This window comes from Puma concolor, chromosome A2 (assembly GCF_028749965.1).
Source record: "Puma concolor isolate L17-30 chromosome A2, mPumCon1.1.hap2, whole genome shotgun sequence".
NCBI classification, from domain to species: Eukaryota; Metazoa; Chordata; class Mammalia; order Carnivora; family Felidae; genus Puma; species Puma concolor.
The window spans coordinates 64487336-64509192 of record NC_141668.1 but is presented as its reverse complement, the minus strand read 5'-3'; the positions used below and the strand labels follow the sequence as shown (position 1 = coordinate 64509192).

General features: G+C 36.0%; 1 protein-coding gene across 1 annotated transcript; it reads left to right on the top strand.

Annotated features, from left to right (window-relative positions):
* The first annotated feature begins 6366 nt into the window (after positions 1-6366).
* CA2H7orf78 (chromosome A2 C7orf78 homolog) lies at positions 6367-12121 on the top strand. Its single transcript, XM_086683768.1, has 4 exons — positions 6367-6819; positions 8595-8679; positions 10358-10500; positions 11299-12121. The coding sequence occupies exons 1-4, from the start codon at positions 6391-6393 to the stop codon at positions 11419-11421; spliced, it is 780 nt and encodes a 259-aa protein (XP_086539894.1). The 5' UTR covers positions 6367-6390; the 3' UTR covers positions 11422-12121.
* Positions 12122-21857: the final 9736 nt, after the last annotated feature.

Below are 21857 nucleotides of genomic sequence, written 5' to 3'. Positions count from 1 at the left end.
ACCGCGAGATCGTGACCTGAGCCGAAGTCGGACGCTTAACCGACTGAGCCACCCAGGCACCCCTCAACACTTTTATAATCTAATTTTGAGGCAGATTTTGTTTTTTGGGTCTTTTTTTAGGTTTATTTACTTATTTATTTACTTATTTATTTATTTTGAGAGAGACCGAGAGAGAGCAAGAGCGAGCATGAATGGGAGAGGGACAGAGAAAGAGGAGGAGAGAGAATCCCAAGCAGGCTCTGTACTGACAGCAGGACTCGACCCCATGAACAGAACAGTCAGATCATGACCTGAGCTGAGAATAAGAATCAGACACTTAATTGACTGAGCCACCCAGGTGCCTCTGGAGGCAGATATTGTAAGTAATTAATTTTAATACAAGATACAAGGAAAAATGCAGTTTCAAGCTCCATTGCTCTTCAGAAGGAGGGATGAATCCTATAGGGGGATCTGGGAATGCTTTTATTGGAAATGGCATTTAAACTGGTCCTTCATAGATAAGAATAATTTCATAGACCAACAGTAACTGTGCTTACTAAATTCAATTAAGCTATTCGTTTATTTTCAGTGAGACATCTTGTCCAAAATATAGATTCTGTAATATCAACATTTACCATCAAACATTTGACTGAATAAGAATATTGCTAGTTTATTTTTTCTGAATTCCTCAACCACACATCTCATAACTTTATATTTCTCTAGGTTATAGTTTTTTTTTTTTCCATTTAAAGTAAGTGTGATGATGTGATCTCACCATCTCAGGCTTCAATCATTTGACTAGATCTCCAGATGATTTCCTTCTTCTGGCATACCTAGGGTCTAAAACGATACATGCTAATACATGAATTGTGTACTATAAAAGCCTAATGTTGTATACATATTATTCAAATGAATAGTATTTAATACTAAATAAATAAATACAAGACAAAATGAAGTATGGTCAAAACTGGACAGAATTTATTACCATTTAAAATATGATGAATAACAATTTTCTGGTAGTCAGGAAGCCCGGAGACATATAGAGACAGAGGCACGTTATCAGCGGCAACAAGCTGACTGATGAGCGCGTCTACTCCCAGCTACCTAGTCAAAAAGAGATCTAGATCAGCACTACATTCCCCAACCACAGCCTCTTATTTTGATGGCTGTCGAGCTTTCTTACTGCCAAGATACTTTTTTTTTTTTTTAATCAATTAGACTTCCAGGGTCTTGACCTATTCTTATTCTTCCAGTTTATGATTGTCCTGGAATCAATTTCTTTCCAACTGTGTGTCCTGGTGAGATAAATTCCCTATCTCACTCATTGACATCCTCAACCTCAATGTCTTTTCATTCCAACAGGTTACAAGACCCTGATTATGAATCAGTTCCCTTGTGCAGCCAGAATTCCGAGCCCTGTAAGAGATAGCTACATGCACCATTTTCTCCAAGGCTAAGGCTTCAGTGCTCCTCAGAAGTTCAAATATATATTTTTACAGAAATTTGTAGGTTCATGAGTGAGGCAAGAGTGTAATTAAAAAAAAAAAAAAAAGCCATGTACCTGGAACAAATTAACCATTTGACTGGTAAGGACTTGATTTTCATCAACTTTAGTGACTTCAGAAGAGTCCAAAGTAAACACCAAACATGTAAGCTGATTAAACTCCCTGAAAAATAAACCAAATAACTCATATTTTCTTTGTAGCTCATTATCTTCCAGTAGATTACTGTACATGTGAAGTCAAACTACAATCTAACGGTGATTTGGTGAAAATAAAATCTGAATAAGGAGAATTAATTAAGTGGTTTTTATGTTAAAGAGCCCAGCTTATGAAAAATCATGCATATCAATCTCCTAAGTATAGAGAGCTGTGATAACAGAAATAAAAATTTCAAGTCTGGGCCAGAGTACTCTTCTCTCCAAAAGATTCTTGGACGGGGACAGTCAACCTTCAAACTCACCTCCACCTCTTTTTAAATGTATTTTATTTACAAATCTCTTAAAATTCTATGCAGACATTCCTACTGTTTACAGTATAACACAAAAGCATGATATTACAGTTTTTTTTAAATTTTACTATGCTTTATATTTTAAGCATTGCTCAGAGAATAATATTCCTACATCCTTATTTCCACATACTTGGTTAATTAATGTGGTATTTTGATAATTTAAGTTTAATTTATTTTACAAAAATTTTATAGAGAATGTTAAGAGGCTCCCTATTTATAAAATTTGTTTTATTTTCACTATATTATATATCAACAGAACAAAACATGTTTTGAGTATTTGGGGAACTTGTAACTTTCTTACTCAGGTAATGAACATTATTCTCTCTCCCTCTTTTTTTTTTTTTTTTGTTTCTGTTCAGTTATTTTTTGATTGTAGTAAGAACAATTAAAATGAGATATACCATCTTAACAATTTTTTTATTTTTTATTTTTTTAAGTGTATTTAGTTATTTTGAGAGAGAGGAAGAGTGAGAGTGATAGGAGAGGGGAAGAGAGAAGGAGAGAGAAAATCCCAAGCAGGCTTTGCGCTGTCAGCACAGAGCCCAACGCAGGGCTCGAACTCATGAACTATGAGATCAAGACCTGAGCCGAAATCAAGAGTCTGATGCTTAACTGACTGAGCCACCCAGGTGCCCCAACAATTTTTTAAGTGCATAATACAGAGTTGTTACTGTAGGCAAAATGCTGTGCACTATATCTCCAGAACTTACTCATCTTGCATAACTGAAACTTTATACCTGTTGAACAGCATTTCTCCATTTCACCTCCCCACCCCCCCCCAACCCGCCCAGATCCTGGCAATCACCACTCTACTTTCTGTTTCTGAGTTTGACTCTTTTAGATTTCTCATGTAAATGGAATCATCCGATATTTGTCCTTCTGTGACTGGCACATGTCACATAGCATAACGTCCTCCAAGTTCACCCACGTTGTTGCGTATGGCAGTATTGCCATCTTTTTAAAGCTGCATAATATTCCATTTTGTGTATGAACCACATGGCTAGCGATATTCATTCATCCATCAGTGGACTTCTGGATTGCTTCCATATCTTAACTATTGTGAATAATACCGTAATAAACATGAGAGTGCAGATATCTCTTTGAGATCTTGATTTTAATTCTTTTGGGTAGACACCCAAAAGTGTCATTACTGGATCATTGGAATTTCTGTTTTGAATTTTTTGAGGAGCCTTCATACTGTTCTCCATAGTGGCCACACCATTTTGCATTGTCACCAATAGTGTAAACGTGTTCCAATGTCTCCATATCAACACACTTAATGCCTTTTTATAATTGTTATTATAGACATACTAACATGTGTGAGATGTTATCCTGTGGTTTGACTTACATTTCCCTGATGATTAATGACATTGAGAATCTTTTCCTGTGCCTGTTTGCCATTTGTATAACTTCTTTGGAGAAATGTCTCTTCAAGTATTTAGCTCAATTTTTAATCAGATTATTTGTTTTTATTGGTATTGAAGTGTAGGAGTTCCTTACATATTTTGGATTTTAATCCCTTATCAGATAAATAGTTTGCTTTCAAAATTTAACTAGACTCACTTAGGTAACACCTGTGGTCTTTTTTTCTTTTTTTTTTTTTTTTTGGTAAAAGTTTCTTTTGTGTATATTAAAATTTATTCAACCTGGTTTAATAGTAAATTTGTCTTTTTCTAATTGAGATAATATTCACTACTTACCAATCTAAAGTGTACAATTTAGTGGTTTTTAGTATATTCACAACCTTGTGAAACCATCATAACTCTCTAATTCCAGAACATGTCCGTCTCCCCCCACAAAAAATCTTGTACCTGTTGGAAGTCAATCTCAATTCTCTCTTCCCATATCCTCTGGCAAAAAACAAAAGATTTTTTTACTTTAAGTCCCTGAGTTTTTGATAATTTGTTATATAGCAACATTGCAGATAAGTTGACTTAGCCACAGGTCTATAATTACTGTTATTTAATGCATGTATATTTTATTTAAATCTATTTATTATGATGATCTTTTTCTATGTACTGTTCCTCCTTTTACATTTCTCACCCTGATTAAGTAATTTTCCATTATCATTGATATGTTCGAATTTCTTACTGTGACATGAGAGACCTTTGCTAAAATAATCCCAAATGATTTTTCTTTTTAAAACTTTTTCATGTTTTTATGTATTTATTTTGAAGGAGAGAGAGGGAAAGAGAGAGAGCAGGGAAAAGACAGAGAGAGGGAGAGAAAGAATCCCAAGCAGACCCCGTGCTGCCAGTGCAGAGCCTGACGTGGGGCTGGAACCCACGAACTATGAGATCATCACTTGAGCTGAAACCAAAAGTTGAAAGCTTAGCCATCTGAGCCACCCAGGTATCCCCCACATGATTTTTCCAGCTTTCTATATCATACTATTTTCCACTGTCTCCTCACATACGTAGGCTAAATTCCTGCCACATTGTGCTTCTTTCTTTTCTCTCAATGTGCCAGTCATTTTAAAAAATAAAAATATTTATGTTAGAATTTGAAAAGCAATTCATCATTTTATTTTACAGAATATTTATTATTAATTTGTAAAAGTTGACATTTTCAATGTATCTTCGAAGTTAATTTCTCTTCATTTACAACTTTATCTTACTGCACATTAGCATTTAGAATTCTAAAGATCCTCTGTTTAATGTTGTTGTCAAACAATATAAACTGTAGCACAAGAGAAGGAAATTCATACCACCTCATTTTCTCATTCCCAAGAACCAGTGTTGTTATATCATTTCCACCTAACCAAATATAATTTAATTGGTATGTATCCCTGTTTCCAAGGAGATTTCAAATTCATTGGCATTTTCCAGTAACATATTGACAAACACATTAAATCCTAGAAATGTGCCAACACTTTCCTTGCCCTGGTCAGCCAAAAGCAAATCCACCATTCCCATCCAGAGTCTAGTAACAATAGCTACAATGCACTTGCGGAGGTTTAGGTGGCCATAGGTGTCCCAGAGATAGCTTACAACAAATTTTACCTTCTGTGCCTTGATGAAATGTTGTTTACTTCCTTCACAACCCGGAATATTTTTACTTATTCTTCAAGATTAGTCCAAATGACTTCCTGTGAGGTCACTTCTGTTTTCCTGATAGAGTTAGCCCTTCATTCTCCTTGCTTCTCACAGCACTATTCCAATATCTATCACATGAATAGGTTCTATTTTTTTGTTTTCATGTCTTTCTTTCAAATAGCCTCTCATTTATTTAAGGACATTGATTTTAAGTTAATTATCTTTGGTTTCCTAGCCCTAGCCCAGTGAGTGCTGGGACAAGGGTGCTGAATAGATGTTTGCAGTAGCCATGATGCTTCCCTCCCCTCTCTAACACATGCACCCATCATTTATTTATTTTTTTATTAATTAATTAATTAATTTTTAAATTTACATCCAAGTTAGTTAGCATACAGTATAACAATGATTGCAGGAATAAATTCCTTAATGCCCCTTACCCATTTAGCCCATTCCCCCTCCCACAACCCCTCAAGCAACACTCTTTTAAGAGTTTCTTATGTTTTGTCCTCCTCCCTGTTTTTATATTATTTTTTCTTCCCTTCCCTTATGTTCATGTGTTTTGTGTCTTAAATTCCTCAGATGAGTGAAGTCATACGATATTTGTCTTTATCTGACTAATTTCGTTTAGCATAATACTCTCCAGTTCCATCCATGTAGTTGCAAATGGCAAGATTTCATTCTTTGTGATTGCCGAGTAATACTCCATTGTATATGTATACCACATCTTCTTTATCCATTCATCCATCGATGGACGACATTTGGGCTCTTTCCCTACTTTGGCTATTCTCAATAGCACTGCTATAAACATTGGGGTGCATGTGCCCATTCGAAATAGCACACTTGTATCCCTTGGATAAATACCTAGTAGTTCAATTGCTGGGTTGTAACATAGTTCTATTTTTAATTTTTTGAGGAACCTGCATACTGTTTTCCAGAGTGGCTGCACCAGCTTGCATTCCCACCAGCAATGCAAAAGAGATCCTCTTTCTCCGCATCCTTGCCAACATCTGTTGTTGCCTGAGTTGTTCATGTTAGCCATTCTGACAGGTGTGAGGTGGTATCTCATTGTAGTTTTGATTTGTATTTCCCTGATGATGAGTGATATTGAGCATGTTTTCATGTGTCTGTTAGCCATCTGGATGTCTTCTTTGGAGATGTGTCTATTCATGTCTTTTACCCATTTCTTCACTAGATTATTTGTTTTTTGATGCACCAGTCATTTCTGAGTTTGTTTCTTGTTTCATAAATCTTTCAGAAATTATATTGGCCTGGAGAAAATATATTCAATATCCCATTGTTATAGTGGTAAACCTCAGCATTGGTATGTCTGTTGCAGATTCCTACATGTGAAAACACTCTTCACCTAATGTACCTTGACTCCCAGAAAGGCAACAGAAGCAGAGATGTCACACACAAAGAGTTTGGAGTATCGCACACAAGACCTCAACTCCAAATGGAAGAAAAAGTCCTGCAACCACCACAATCTGAAATGAAAGTCAACATATGGGAAATAAAGCCTCCTGATTTCAGTTACAAACTGTATACATCTTTGAGATTTCCAGAAAAACCATCAAGGATTATTAAGGAAAAACAAGGGAGGGAAAAAAAAGTTAATTTCCCAGAAACAATGCTTCACCTGCCCAGCATAAGGAATCATCCCAAGAAGGCCATATCTCCAGAGTTTATAACTACATTCCCACATATGGATTCAAATGAAGTGAAGTTAATGTTTGTGAAGAGTGGAAAGTATCCAAATGGTGTATACTTCAATCCAAAACCACACGACTTTCGACAGGTACAAAAAGCATACAATACAATTCAAATTCAGCAATAAGTGACAGAAGATAGAGGTAGGACCCTGGTTAATGTTTCTGATGTGGTTTTATCTATCATGTAGATGGCCTTTCTTAGTTTTGAGAATAGTTCGGGCTTAGATGTGATTGGAGAACAGATCTCAATTGCCAGTTTACAATCTAGAAGTAATAGAATCAATTCATGGAATGAATGGATGAATAAATAAAAATTGACAAAGGCAGTATTATATTACTTTCATTAATCTTTCCAGTGCTTAATAATCTAAATAATATGTGGGCAAGAATTAGATTCATAATTAAAATGATGGCAGGGAACATATATTTAAGGAGATTCAAATGATTCAAAATGTTGTTCCTCTAGAATATGAATATATTTTATCCTTAGGTCTATAATTTAACACATAAATGTGACTCTTGCTTAGTAATGAGAGAAGCAATAGGACTGATAAAACAAACAAGAAAAATAGCTACAAAAAAGAATAAATTTATTCCAGTGGAAAATATAAGAAAATATAACTTGCCCTCTGGGATCAGTTTATCTATCCTTGCTCTCTTACTTTCTAATAATTTTGGACAAGTTATTAAGCCTCTTATTTATAACATGGGATAACAATACTTCATATTATATGGCTCTTTTAAGTAATGAAGGAGACAATTATACATAAAGTGCTTACAACAGGGTCTTCGAGGTCTGTTGAGGCATTCAATGAATGTTAACTGTTAGGAGCTCTTAGGATAAAAGCTAGAAGATCAAGAAGCCTTGATGTATAACCTTCTTTACTCATTTAAAGCATGTAAATCTTTCTATTTGCAGAAAATGGAGTATATTACTTTTGGAAATGAGAGGAAGTCAGTTAAATCACAAATGTCATTGCTTTATTCAAAAATTTTACTAGTTACGGTTGCAATTATAAGACATGAATAAGTAAAGTTCAAGGAATGGGAAACATTCTAATTTTCGCTGAATTAATTTGTTTTTATGAAAAAGTGAATTGGAGACAGTGCAATATAAACTGTGCAACCACCAGATGTCAGTATAATGTTTTTTAAACTAACAGTGCTTCAATTGTATTTGACTGAAGAGTGAAAATCTTGTATCTGGATTTCTGTTGAGACTTTGAATATTTTCCTATTTGCCTGGGGCAGAACCTAGAGTCATTCACTAGGATGACTCTAACTTCTGCTTGATCTCATCTTTTTATGCCACAATGACTCAGCTTTCAAACAGAGACGTTTGTGGTATTTTATTTAATTTTAGCTTCTGGAAGTATACAGATGCTATTTCAGATCATATTAGTTCATTTAAACTGTCTTTAAAAAGTACTTTGTGGTATAGTTTACTGAAAACAACCAGTAATTACTCTATTCCAGTCTCAGCAAATTCTTTTAGCTTTGTTAAATATTACGTCCTTGAAATAAACTTAGCTCCAGAAATAAAACATGTAACCTTACTGGCATTTAAGATTAAATGCAAATTTTGATTCGATTCCTTTAATTTCATGCTGTTTAAAATGTTATTTCTGATTTATTCACATGAGGATATTTGAAGTACTCTGTTCTACTATAAAATGAATTGGTTATACAGTATCTTGAATTGGATTATTTCAGATGTTCATACACAAGTTTTAAATGCTATAACAAAATCATCAAAATTGCATTTTACCAGTGAAATAATTAATGCTTGTAAAAATCACATTCCAAATGTAATGTTAGTAATAAACAGTATTTATGTTTAATCTTCTCTTTACATATCTAGTATCAACATAATTTACCAAACTTTGTGACAACTTTTGAAAGGGACCCTTTTGGATTAAAATTTAAGTCCAGACACTTAAGTACAGGTAAGTCATTATCATGAAGTTATGAACACAGCAAAAAACAAACTTTCTGCGTTATATCTTAATACTAAATCTTGTAAAAACATATCACTAAAATGGTGTTTTTTAACCTATCACCTTTAATAATATGGTAATTTTTTTAAATGCCCACTTAATTAATGGAAACAATGCACTTACTTTGTTATCTACAACTTTTAATATGCTGTTGAAGGTTGAGTGTTTTTTTTTTTTTCATTTTTTTTTTCAACGTTTATTTATTTTTGGAACAGAGAGAGACAGACCATGAATGGGGGAGGGGCAGAGAGAGAGGGAGACACAGAATCAGAAACAGGCTCCAGTCTCCGAGCCATCAGCCCAGAGCCTGACGCGGGGCTCGAACTCACGGACCGCAAGATCGTGACCTGGCTGAAGTCGGACGCTTAACCGACTGTGCCACCCAGGCGCCCCTGAAGATTGAGTTTTTAAGTCAAAGTGTTTTGTATAGAGAACCAATAGAGTAAGTGCTTCGGAGTATAGACCAAGAAGCAAGCTGCATAGCTTTGAATCTTGTCTTCACTATCCCCAAGCTACCTAAACTGTCTATTTGTTGGTTTACCCATCTATAAATGGGAATGGCAATAACTGAATCTCTATCATGGAATTATTGTGAGCATTAAATCTATCATACATATTTCGATCATATATAATGTTTACATAGCACATGTTGTCGTGTACATGGTAAATACACACAAATACACACTTTATTACTGTGGTGCCATGTGAATAGTGCTTGTCTAGAGTTAACTTGTATTATACAGTGTTATGTATTTGGACAAGAGTGATAATACATGCATGCTATATTTACATACTGTAGTTATATATCAGTTAAAAAAAACAATATGATCTTAATGGTGGTTGTCTGTGAGTAATGGGAAAATGGTTGAATTTTATTTTCTTCTTTTAAAAATTGGAATCAAGTATTTAAACAAAAATTTTTAATATTTATTTATTTTTGAGAGAGAGAGAGACAGAGCATGAGCAGGGGAGGAGCAGAGAGAGAGAGAGAGAGTCATAATCTGAAGCAGGCTCCAGGCTCCAAGCTGTCAGCACAGAGCCCGACATGGGGCTAGAACTCATGAACCATGAGATCATGACCTGAGCCGAAGTCAGACACTTCATGACTGAGCCACCCAGACACCCCTAGAATCAAGTAGTTTTACAATTATGAAGTTAAGATAATTTATTTCTAAAAGACGTACATGTTTTAGCATAGATTATATTGATAAAAATCTTGTCTGTGTGTGTAATTAAAATGGGACATGTCAACTTTTCTTACTATATATAGTAGTCACTATGGAAAAAAATGCCAAGGAAACTTTATAAGACCCAGACTCTGATATCAAGAAATTTGTAAGTAAAATTTAAAGTAGAATGCAAAATATGCCATTCAAATCACAAAGCACTACTGAGAAGTTTAAAAAGAGATTTCCAGGGAAATAAAAGGTGGGATTAGAATTAGAGTTTGAAGAACATTAATTCCTGTAGAAATGGTGGGCAGGATAAGCAACATTTTATTTAGATCTGCATTATAAATTGTCCATCAATTTGTCGCTCCTAGGCCCTGATTTCCTACTATATTCTGAGAGATATGAACAAAGACCTATGTAATTGTTATGTTTCTCATTTGTCTCCATATCTCTAGTACATGGGTGTCAGTCGCTGAAAGATGATAAACAGAAGAACAATATAGAAAGATTTATCACTTACAAGCCTCATGAATGCACCTGGGACCCACAGCTAATTTTACCAAAAGCCCCATGGCCCATTCAATCAGCTTCATACACGGTGAGCGTGACTCTTTTTTTTTTAATGTTTATTTATTTTTGAGACAGAGAGAGACAGAGCATGAACGGGGGAGGGTCAGAGAGAGAGGGAGACACAGAATCCGAAGCAGGCTCCAGGCTCTGAGCTGTCAGCACAGATCCCGACGTGGGGCTTGAACTCAGGAGCCGTGAGATCATGATGTGAGCCGAAGTCAGACACTCAACTGACTGAGCCACCCAGGCGCCCCATGAGCATGACTCTTTTTCTACAGCTGTTGGGAAATGTCTCCAACACTGTTATTAATGATTGCCTTGATGTAGGAATTTTAAATTTATTGTTAGCATATATAGTGAAAGATATTCTTGTTTTGTAAAGTAAAGCAGAACTATCTCTGCTTTTTCTTAAAAAGCAAACAGGGAAATATCTAGAATTTTGGATTTCTTTTCTTAGTACAAAGATAGTTGGTAGGGTGGATTGAGGCCTGCACATTGTGAAGAATTTTCCCCAAGTTTACTCCCACCTCATTTGGAGCAGCCCACTGAGTGAATTGCACTCAAGTAAGAAGGCCTGACAAGAAGACTTTGTCATACAGTCATTGCAAGATGTTGAGAAAACAAACGTTTACCGGGGCTCAAATTCCACCCTGGACAAGTAAGGCTGCTTTGTATCCCTGTACAACCAAAAACAGCAAGATGTGCATGTGGCACACAGAGCAAGCTTTTAAAGCAAAGATCATTACATAGCAATTTTAAAAAGATAAACAATTAAAGTCAGTACATGTTTGTTTTCACTAACTTCCTTTGTGTAATCTTCCTTAAGAGACACAGAAGGCAACGAGATGTGTACAGTGCATTTATGGATCGTGTGGAAGAGAAGTTTACCCAAACATGCAAGAACAGGTGGGCAAACACTTCAAGCTTTGTTGCTGAACACTTACATTAACTTGTTAGAGTTGCTGCTCAAATGATCCTTTCAATAATACGTTCTTTATCCCATAGAAGCTCTATCACAAGAACTATAAATGAAATATTTACATGATGATTAAACCATTTTAAGTGGAGTCTGAAAGAATCCAGTTCCTTGATCCAAGATGAATTATTATTTCTCCTAGGTTCAGTGGAATCCTGGAAAACTGTCAGTGACTGTGTCTGTCCATATCCCTTCAGGCTTTATTATTCTAGATCATTTCTGCCCACATGGCAATAGTTAGCATCTGCACCTCCTTGCCCAAGGCTCTCCCTGGCTGCCGTCAGAAGTGCTGGGGGTTAATATCTCCCAGCTGCAGCCCTCAGGTAATAGTGGAGGCGATTGTTTTATGCTGCTCCCCAGCGTCCTCCAGGTGGCTAACCTCCAGTTGTTCTGTAGCTACTTCACTCTGTTGGCTTCCTTCCTATCTCACTGGCCCACGTGCTTACCTTGCCACCATTTTACCTTCATCTGAAGACCACCTCTGGTAGGACCAGAGTTTTGGCTAAGCATCTGCTTCTGGGGAAACCTAAATCATTACACCCTAAGGCAGTAGTGTAATGATCTTAGAAGGCAGAAAGCCTGGCTTTGAATCCCAGCCTGGCTACATGATCTTGGACCGATTATGCAACCACACTCAACCTCAGTTCTTCACCTGTAAAATTTGAATAATATATGCTGTCCCAGATGCAGACAAGGGGATGGTCACCTTATAGCTGACTCACCTTATAGCTTCCCTTACCTCTCTTTATTAGCTTGTAAATATCATCTATGGGAAAGAGGTGGGAGGGCAGATTAATAGAATGAATAGAGTTTGGGTTTGAGATTTGGTCAAAATGGATTCAAATTCTAACCAAATCACCTATAAATATAATCTTGGATGATTTGCTTAAGTTTTCTGAATCAATCTTTCTTAGGTTTTAGGAGAATTAAGTGAAATAGTATATGTAAACTACTGGTAAAGACCCTCATATCTTTTGGATTCACTTATTATTGATTATTATTGTTAATGATAATATAGAGATAGGGCTTTGCACAACCATAGAGAAATTACTTAATTGTCTATGTCTCAGTTTTCTCATCTGTAAAATGACAATACTAAAAGCACAAATTTCATAAAGTTGTTGAAAAGTCAAAACTTTGTAAAACACATGGAACATGGCAATGACACTGAGTGATTACTATGTTAAGCATTTGATTAATAAAAATTAAAAAAACTATGCATCTTGCCTGTGTAAAACAAGTTTCCAGGAACTAGTCAAGAGTTGACTGAAAATTAAGAGAGGAAAAGAGAGTTGTGGGTGGGAAGGAGAGAGAGAGAGAGAGAAAGGCTCTTTAGTAAGATAAACCTATGGACTTATGTATATGCAAGGAACCCAGAGAATGAACAGTCAGCAGACAGCTATCTCTAAGAGGAACAGATTACAGATGAATATATAAAGAGATCAGTGTCCAGAAAAGTGTGTTCAAATGGACAAGACTTTATTTTATGTTTGCAAGTGGTAGATATGAGATCACTCCACAAACGACGTAGGATGTGGACTTATTCTTACAAAGTTTACAAAGTGGTTGTTTCAAATTGCAAAGATCCTGCTGTGCATGAGTGTAGACCACCATAGCAATAGCAGGGTCTTCTCCTCTATTGATGATTTTTTACTTGAGCTTAGTAATTAGGGGCCCCATGCTAACTGCTGTCTTAGTCAAATACAGGCTCCACTTACAAAGGAAATGACAGGGCAGTCCATCACCAAGTTACTTAAATCAGTTTCAGAAAATCATAGACTCCTACTAACTGCATCATTATAAACTAAGCGGCTTCATTCTTCACAAGAATTTCACCCTTCCTAGCTGCCACTGGGAAGCATCTTCTCTTAACTTGAAGAGCAAATCTACCTCGATATCCCACAGGTTTCTCAAAATTAAAGAAAATAATAATCTGAAATAATAGTCCCCTCTTTTTTTTTTTTTATATACTTAGCATATTGAACCCTGTGATGGTTCAAACAAATGACTTTATTTTTCTCAAACATGACTTTCAAATGTGCTGTGTTGGGTCTTTATCTCTTCAGCTTGAGAACATCTTTGGCAAATCCTATAGATTTTCAATCATTTTATTTGTACCAGGAATGTGTTTTCTGTAATTCCAGCTCACATTAAGCCATGAAAAAGCTCAGGCTATAATAAAAGGTATATGCGATTCCTGCAGTACCTGGGTGGCCCCGTTGGTTAAGTCTCTGGCTCTTGATTTCAGCTCAGGTCACGAATTCACAGTTTGTGTAACTGAGCCCCACATCAGGTTCTGTGCTGATAGCACAGAGTCTGCTTGGGATTCTCTCTCTTTGCCCCTTCCCTGCTCTGTCTCTCTCTCAAAATAAATAAATAAACATTAAAAAAAGGTATATATGATTTCTTAACCTCATACAATGCATAAACAAATCAATTCATATGGATTATAGATCCAAATGTGAAAGGAAAAAAAATAATTCTTCTAAAATAAATTTTGGGAAAATAAGTGATATCTTAAACAGGACCAAAAAAAAAGGGGGTGGAGAGTTATCCATAAAGAAAAAACTTATGAAATGCTCAACTTAAACTTTAAAACTCTAAACTTTCATTCATCAAATGACACGAATAGGAATGAAAGGCAGCTATAGAACTCATGCAAATAAATATGAAATAGACAAGCAGTTCAAGAGAAAATAGTAGGGGTTTCACAGAAGAGGATATCTAAATGACTAGACTTATGAAGATGTGCTCATCTTCATAAGTCTCAGGGAAATGCAGTCAGAAAACACAATGGAATACTATTGTACACCTGCCAGAATAACTAAAATGAAAAAGAGAGAGAAGATGAAGCATTGGTAAACGTATGAAGCGACTAAAATTCCTCTATAGTGCTTGAGGGAGTGTAAATTGGGACTGGTACTTTGGAAAACTATTTGGCAATATATTCTAAAGTTGAATGTGTGTATAACATATGACATGACATTTCATTCTTAGTGTATTTATCTAAGGCCTATACACAGTATATATGCATGTACTTTTAGATATGTACAGGAATATTCATAGCAAAATTATTTGTTATAATCTTCAAACTAGAAACAAGCCTAATGCCAATAAATAGTAGAATGGATGAAGTGTGGTATATTTACACAAAGGATTACCAAACAGCAAAGAAAATGAACAAAGTGTTACTATTTGCATCTACATGGATGAGTTTCACAAACATACTGATGAGTAAAAAAAAAAAAGATAGATGCATTATATACCTTATATAGTTATTCCATTTTGTGGAAAAAAAAAAAAACACTTGCCTATGTGTAAGAAATCAAGAAGTTGATTTCCTTTGACTCAAAGGGACGGAGTGCAATGAGGAGTTTCTGGGCCCTGGAAATGTAACAATTCCTGACCCAGGTGGTGGTAATGTAGACGTATTCCATTTGTGATATTTCACAGAAATACACATTTAATATGCATACACTATGCTGCATAATGTTAAACTTTAATAAAAAGTTAACAAGGGGAAGTTTTCTTTTAATTGCCTTAAATTTCACAAATAAATAAATAATAAGGCCTCATCTGTTCTAGATTAAAACTTTAATCTCACAACTAGTTTGTTCTCCTCACCTCAACCAAAGCCTACCCTGTGGCTCAGGGCTTTACAGTGATGAAAGGAACATCATTTCCTTTTTTCTCTTTCTACACTTCTCCCATCACACACCATTGCCTCTTGGTCTGCCTTTTATCTGCAAGGTGTTGGTGCCCAAAGGAGAAATGGGAAGGGCAAAGGTAGCAACAGGGACAAAAACCTCAGGTAGGAGAGACAGTTGTAAGCAGACAGTGACACTGCCTGTATGGCAGATGTCCACACAGTTACTTGCTTGTGGAGCCCATTTTGGGCATGCGTCTTTGTCCTACACAGGGACCTCATTCTGTACAGTCCTTTGATAGGGACTAAACTTCAGCATCTCACTATCAGCAGTCCACCCCACTACTTCCTACAGGTAGACCCAAGTCCTGTCCAGACAGCCTTCTCGGTAGGGCTACCCACAAGATGGCTGGAGCCTAGCTTTCTCATGAGTCTTGTGTGTTCAGGGAACACTCCATACAGCCCACCAAATGGGAGCATGTGGATGGCCCCCTATTTTCCTTTCTCCTTTCCCTGACACTGTGAGCCACCCTTCTTCTTTTAATCTCTAGGTAAGAAGTAGGCACCCTTCTCTATGATCAAATGCATACCTTCTGAAACCTCCTGGGGCTATAGACGAAACTACCCCTCCTCCAGGAACTCCCATACTGCTTTGCGCTGAAGGACACCGCAGTGGTGTCTGCATTTTCTGAAGCTCAGCAAGAAGCCACCCATACATACCTGCAGGCTTCCTCCTCTTTTAGGCAACCACCATCTCTATTCGCCATAAATGGTAATGCTGAGAATTTCTGAATTGGCTTTGCAGGGTTCACCATCTTTCCTTTCTCACAGGAATAAGAATGTGTACTCTACAGTGCTTCCCCCCAAGGATAATGATGCCTACTTAAAGAAAAAAAAACATACATTTAGAGTTTTAATCATTTATTTACTTAATGAGGATGAAGTAGAAAGTGACAGTATGAGACAAGGAAAATATACCTTTTAAAAAGTCCTGTGGGAATATGTCTTCTAGCGGCTTGTTTCCTTGTGTTTTCAGCTTTGGGGATTTTGTCTCATTTCAAGACAACAGGAAAGATACCATTTCTACCTGATTAACACTTGTGTTCCTTGCCTCACTGAGCTCCTACCCTTCTTGTCTGAGAAGCCTTGGGCACACTCTTCTCAAACTCCTCACATGTCTTCGGCCATTTTCTAGGAATCTTCCTGTCAATATTTTTCCTCTAGCCCTTCCTTCCCACCTGTTTTATTTCAATACCCCCATCCATTCAGAGGCAAACACCACCCAGAGCATATATCTAGCATAGCTTTTATTACATGCTTGTGGGTGATGTAGTGCTCTTTTCCCCAACGAGGTAATAAACAACTTCAGAGACAGGCTTTTGCCTGATTTTATTTTGTAGGTGAGTACCTGGAGTGTGGTACTTAAAAAGCTTTGCTTAACGAGAGAATAGAAGACAGTGGTTGAGGTTCATTGTGAAGCATTGATACAGATTACCGGAAATTGGAGATAAAATTGTTCATTCTAATGCCCCTCAGTTTCACCCTAAAGCTGCTGATGGAAGGGAGATATTTAACTGTGATACATGGTGTATTTAGGAGTCCCTGACTTTTGCATTGTTTAGTCGTCTTTTACAAATCAAACTCAGCAATGTGCAATCACTTTCATAGGCACAGCACTCAGTTCCCTCCAGAGCACATGGTGATTACTTAGGTATCTTTATCGTCCTCATTATCATTCTAATTTTGTGAACTAGGAAACCAAAGTCCTCATTAGGAATGGAATATTCGCAGCACTTATTCACCATGATGCTCTAAAACACAATGAGTTTCAGATCACAGTGGCATATGCATACTTTCTGATAAATAACCAAAAATAAACTTATATGACCAACATGGTGTAGTTCTCATTCCTGATCAGAGTTGTGATCATGCTCAAAGATTCCTATTGTTATCATGCTGTTCTGAGCTTGGTTTCAGATGAAGGGCTTTATAATAAGACAAGAGGACTGAACACATCATGCACGGCATTTGCAGTCAAGTTTCTGGTCCTGGGAGTGTCATACGTGGTAAACTTCACCCATTTACAGAAGCTGATTCAGGAAATTCTGGTCTCACACTAGAGCTTCCTGAAATCTCTCCTGAATGAGGGAGATTCACCTTCTGTGTGTTTCCTTTTGAGACCATCAATGGATTTTGATATCATGCTAGATTCTACAGAAATAGCCACTCTCCCAGAGTCATAAGAAAGTTCTAAATCTACAAGTTTTTCAAACTGAAGTTGCTTGAAATTGCTTTGTTTCAACATAGATAAGAATACTGTTATCAGACTTGTGATTTGTGAAGGTAAGATCTTGCACCTATGAGTGAAAAGTTGATAAAACTTAGATCTTCTGTTAGTGCCCAGAGTTAAAGAGATGCTCTAGTCTTGGGTTAAGCTAGGAAGAGACAGGTAAATAAGAATAATCCCTACTAAATTTGACCACCAAGCTTCTCTAAGGCAGACACTGTAAATTTTATTTGCATCCTTCACAGTAATAAGAATTCCCTATACATAGCATATATTTTCTTAAAAGATGAATATTATATCTTTTGGAGGGATACAGTTGGTTAAAGGTAAAAATTTTTAATCTAAAAAAATGTAGCAATAAGAATTGAAATAGTTCACATAAATTGGGTACTTTTGTAGTGGGATATTACCCAAAGAAAAAAATTGAAGATAAATTTGTGCCATGGCATTTTTTTTCTAAAGTTTAAATTGTTTCCAGAAGTACATTTTATTTTCAGAAATCTTGAGATGCCAGATGGCCTGTAATGGCAATTATTTCTTAAAAAAAAACCACAAAAACTCAAGAATTATACGTAGAAACTTTGTGTCCATTTTTACAAAGTAGCATGGGCTAACACAATAAAAATTTACTTTGCATATTTATGGCATATTGAATGACAATCTGAATCTTTATTTTTCAGTTTTTTCAATATATATTTGAAGTTTATTTCCAAATGAGAAAAAAACATGTCCTTCTTGAAGATCATCAGGCTTGGGGAATTTATAGTTCTGGGAGCGGGGGGGAGACTTTCTTTTAACATATTAAAATCATTTTCTAAAATTTTGTTTAAAAGTTCTGTGGGAAAGAAAAAAATGATCTGAAATTTCTTTGTTTCTGATCAAGATTTGATAGTTTTCATTTTAAATAAAAAATGAAAAGGGTAGAACCTCATGCCACTCACATTTTTATCAAATGAATTGCCCTGTCTCCTTTCCAATTTCACTGTGGAAACTGATTGGAATGAAGTCAAATATGGATTTAATAGCTCTGTTTACATAAGCAACATTAAGTGGAAAGATGAGGCAATGAGTTACATCATTTCCCCAAGGATGTTCTGAATAATTTAAGTTCCCTGGAATTGTAGTAGGTAATCTATGAAAAGAAAATGTATTTTTTAGAAAAATAGATGTAGCAGATACTGGATTAAATACATTGAGCAGGTGAATTTACTCAGGACATGTGAGTAGAAAGGTGAAAATGCTCTTGGATTCATTTCTTGGCCCCAATCTCTTTCTTATTTATATGCACCCTTGGTGATCCCATCCATGCTTGTGACTTTAAATGTCACCCACATGCCTAATACTTCCTAATGTATATCCCTAGCCCTGGCATCTCTCTCCGCAACTCCAGACAGAATACTCGACATCTCCCCAAGATATCTAATAGTCCTCCCAATCTTACCATTTTTAAAACTGAGCCCTGCTTTTCTTGCTCAATTCCCTTACAGTCTTGCCTAACTCATTAAAGAGCAACTCCATTCTCCCACTTGCAAGGGAAAAAATAAAAATAAAACAGTCTCTCTCCCCCTGTCTCTAGCCTGTATTTCACACCATGTATCAACAAATCCCATCCTTTATACTTTCCATTATACTATGACCTCAACTCTTCTGTGCCATCTCTAGTAAATACATGGTCAAGATCCCCATTATCTTTGGCTAAATTATTGTAATATTCTCCTGTCTGAGAGTATCCTGGAGGCCCACCCTTACCTTAGTATATTCTCAACAGAATAGTGGAGTTGTAGGACTCTTATAAAATGCAATTCCTGATATGTCTTTTTTCTGCTTAAAACCCTCCAGTGTCTTTTACATCTTAAACCAAAGTTCTTTCAATATCCTACATGGTCTTTTGCTATCTCGTCCTGGTTGCTTGACTGAGCTCATCCACTACTGTCTTCATTTACCCTTCTCCAGCCATTAGGGTCTCCCTACTAACAGGAAAGGTGAGGATTTTGTCAGTGATCACTGCTGTGGCCCTGTGCCAAGTATAGTAGCTGCTGTATAGCAGATGCCCATTAAAACTGTGTTGAATGAATGACTTCACTGGAATAATCTGAGAGCTGAATAAGGCATGGATGACCTAGTTGTTGATTCCCACTCATAGAAGCCAATGAAGCTAAAGGTATTCACCAGGAGGTGAAGCGTGCTGAAGTATGCATACATTCTATTTACCTCTTCTCTTCTAGCTTACAGTAAGTGAAAAATAACTTTGATTTCTAAATTAATATCTTTGTGGAGTAGTATGTGCTTACATTGCTTTGTTAACTGTCAAGAATGTTGAAATTGTAAGATTCCTGTTCATTGTACTTGAAATGGAAATACCATCCCTTGAGGTAAGAAATGAAGCTTTTAGGGAAAATGCATGCACATAAATGATTGCGAAGTCTTTTCATCATAGCCAGACAAACATAGGCTCAGCATTAAGTCTTGCTGAGCACGTTAATGATTAAATGCTCAAAGATGCATGAGAGAAGTGGCCTAATTAACATAAATCTCTATGATACTGGGTTTACATCCTTGCAGGCAATGGATAAAGGTCACACCATAAATTCCTAGTTACATTTCTCTTTGCGAGTTGTTTGTGAATTCTGAGTTGTAAAGTGACTTTCAAAACAATGCTAAATTGTGTCATAGCTGAATTTTAAGAAAAAAATTCTGCAATTAATTCACAAGAGAAAGATTGTAAAAGCCAAACTAATTCAAGGATTTTAAGCATAATAAGAACTTTTTTCTATCAAAGTATTATTTTCAGAAAGTTAAAAATGACTTTCAATCTCTTCTGAACCATATCTATTAAATCATTAGAGGTTTACTAATTCACTAATCAAGGTGTAAAGAAGATGACAAAGCTGGTTAAAAGATCATTATAAGATTCTGGGTACTTACACACATGTTTAAAAAATGTTGTAATAAGATTCCTAAGTAATTTACAAAACTGCATCCTTCAGGGCAATAAATTCATAATGTGTGGGGTTATGTTTTCTACCAGAGAAATCATTTGCACTCCTAGTGGAACTAAATCTACCAGTTAACGTGTATCTTCACAGAGGCCAGGACTTAGTTAATAGTAAAGAGTGACTCACACAAGGCTGTATTCTGTAGATCAGCACAATCCACTAGAGATAAAATACCAGCCACATAAGTAATTTAAAAATTTCTGGTAGGCACATTGAAAAAAAAGAAAAGTGAAAAATACTAAAAAATTACTTTTAGCGTTTATTTATTTTTGAGAGAGAGGAAGAGAGAGAAAGAGCAGGGGAGGGGCAGAGAGAGAGGGAAGCACAGAATTGGAAGCAGGATCCTGGCTCTGAGCTGTCAGCACAGAACCCAAAGACGGGCTTGAACTCAGGAGCCATGATATCATGACCTGAGCCAAAGTCAGATGCTTAATTGACTGAGCCACCCAGGCACCCCAAAAATATTTTTACTAATAAACTTTAGGTAACCTAATAAATGAAAAAAATATTTATCAATTTAACACATAAATAACAAATTATTAATAAGATATTTTACATTCTTTTTTTCTCACTAAGTCTTCAAAATTTGGTGTTCATTTTATACTTAAAGCACATCACCTCTGACTAGCCATATTGTGAGCGCTCAGTAACCACACATGGCAGGTGGTTACCCTATTAGACAGTGTAGTTTTAGATTATTTAAATAATCATTGGACAGACTTGTTAAACAGTGCCCTAGGATCATGTTGAAAGGTTGTGCTATACTTCTTTAGCTTTATTTCCAAGTTTTACTTAACGTTTCCAACCAGGAATTCTAGTCTTTTTCACTGGCTCCCAGGACATTGAATGATAGCAAATAGAATTTTTCTATAGCACGACCTTATTTAGTATACTAAATGTGTCTTTAAAAGTTATTTTAAAGGCATTTTTGTTTATGATATATATCACGTTGCTTAAGCTTTTAGCTAATGAGTCTTTAAGTTTTAATTGACCTATTCTAACAAAATCTATCACAGCACAGAAAATTAAGCTGCATAGAGGATTTCTCTGAGCCAACTATGTTAAATATCTTATATTAGTTACCTAATGTAAGTCTCACAAAAATTCTTTAACCTATTATTACCATTTTAGAGATGTGGAAGCTAGAAGAGAGTTTATGTAACTTGTTAAAGGCCACGCAGTTTTTAAGGAGGAACTGGAAATAAAACCCAGTCTTCCTAACTGCAAAGCCTGAACTATTAACCACTATGCTATACACAGGGATGACTTCAAAATTAATTATTTCAACCCATATTAATTAGATACTAAACACTTGCTAAGCAAATTAAAATTAAGGATACATCATTTTGTCTTTACACACGCAAAAAGTTTTTTCCTGTTTTTCCAAAATGAGTAGGAAGAACCTATACAAAAAAACCCACAAAGTTTCTGCAATTATAGGAACATACTATTTCTTTACTCTTTAAAAAATCAATTATGT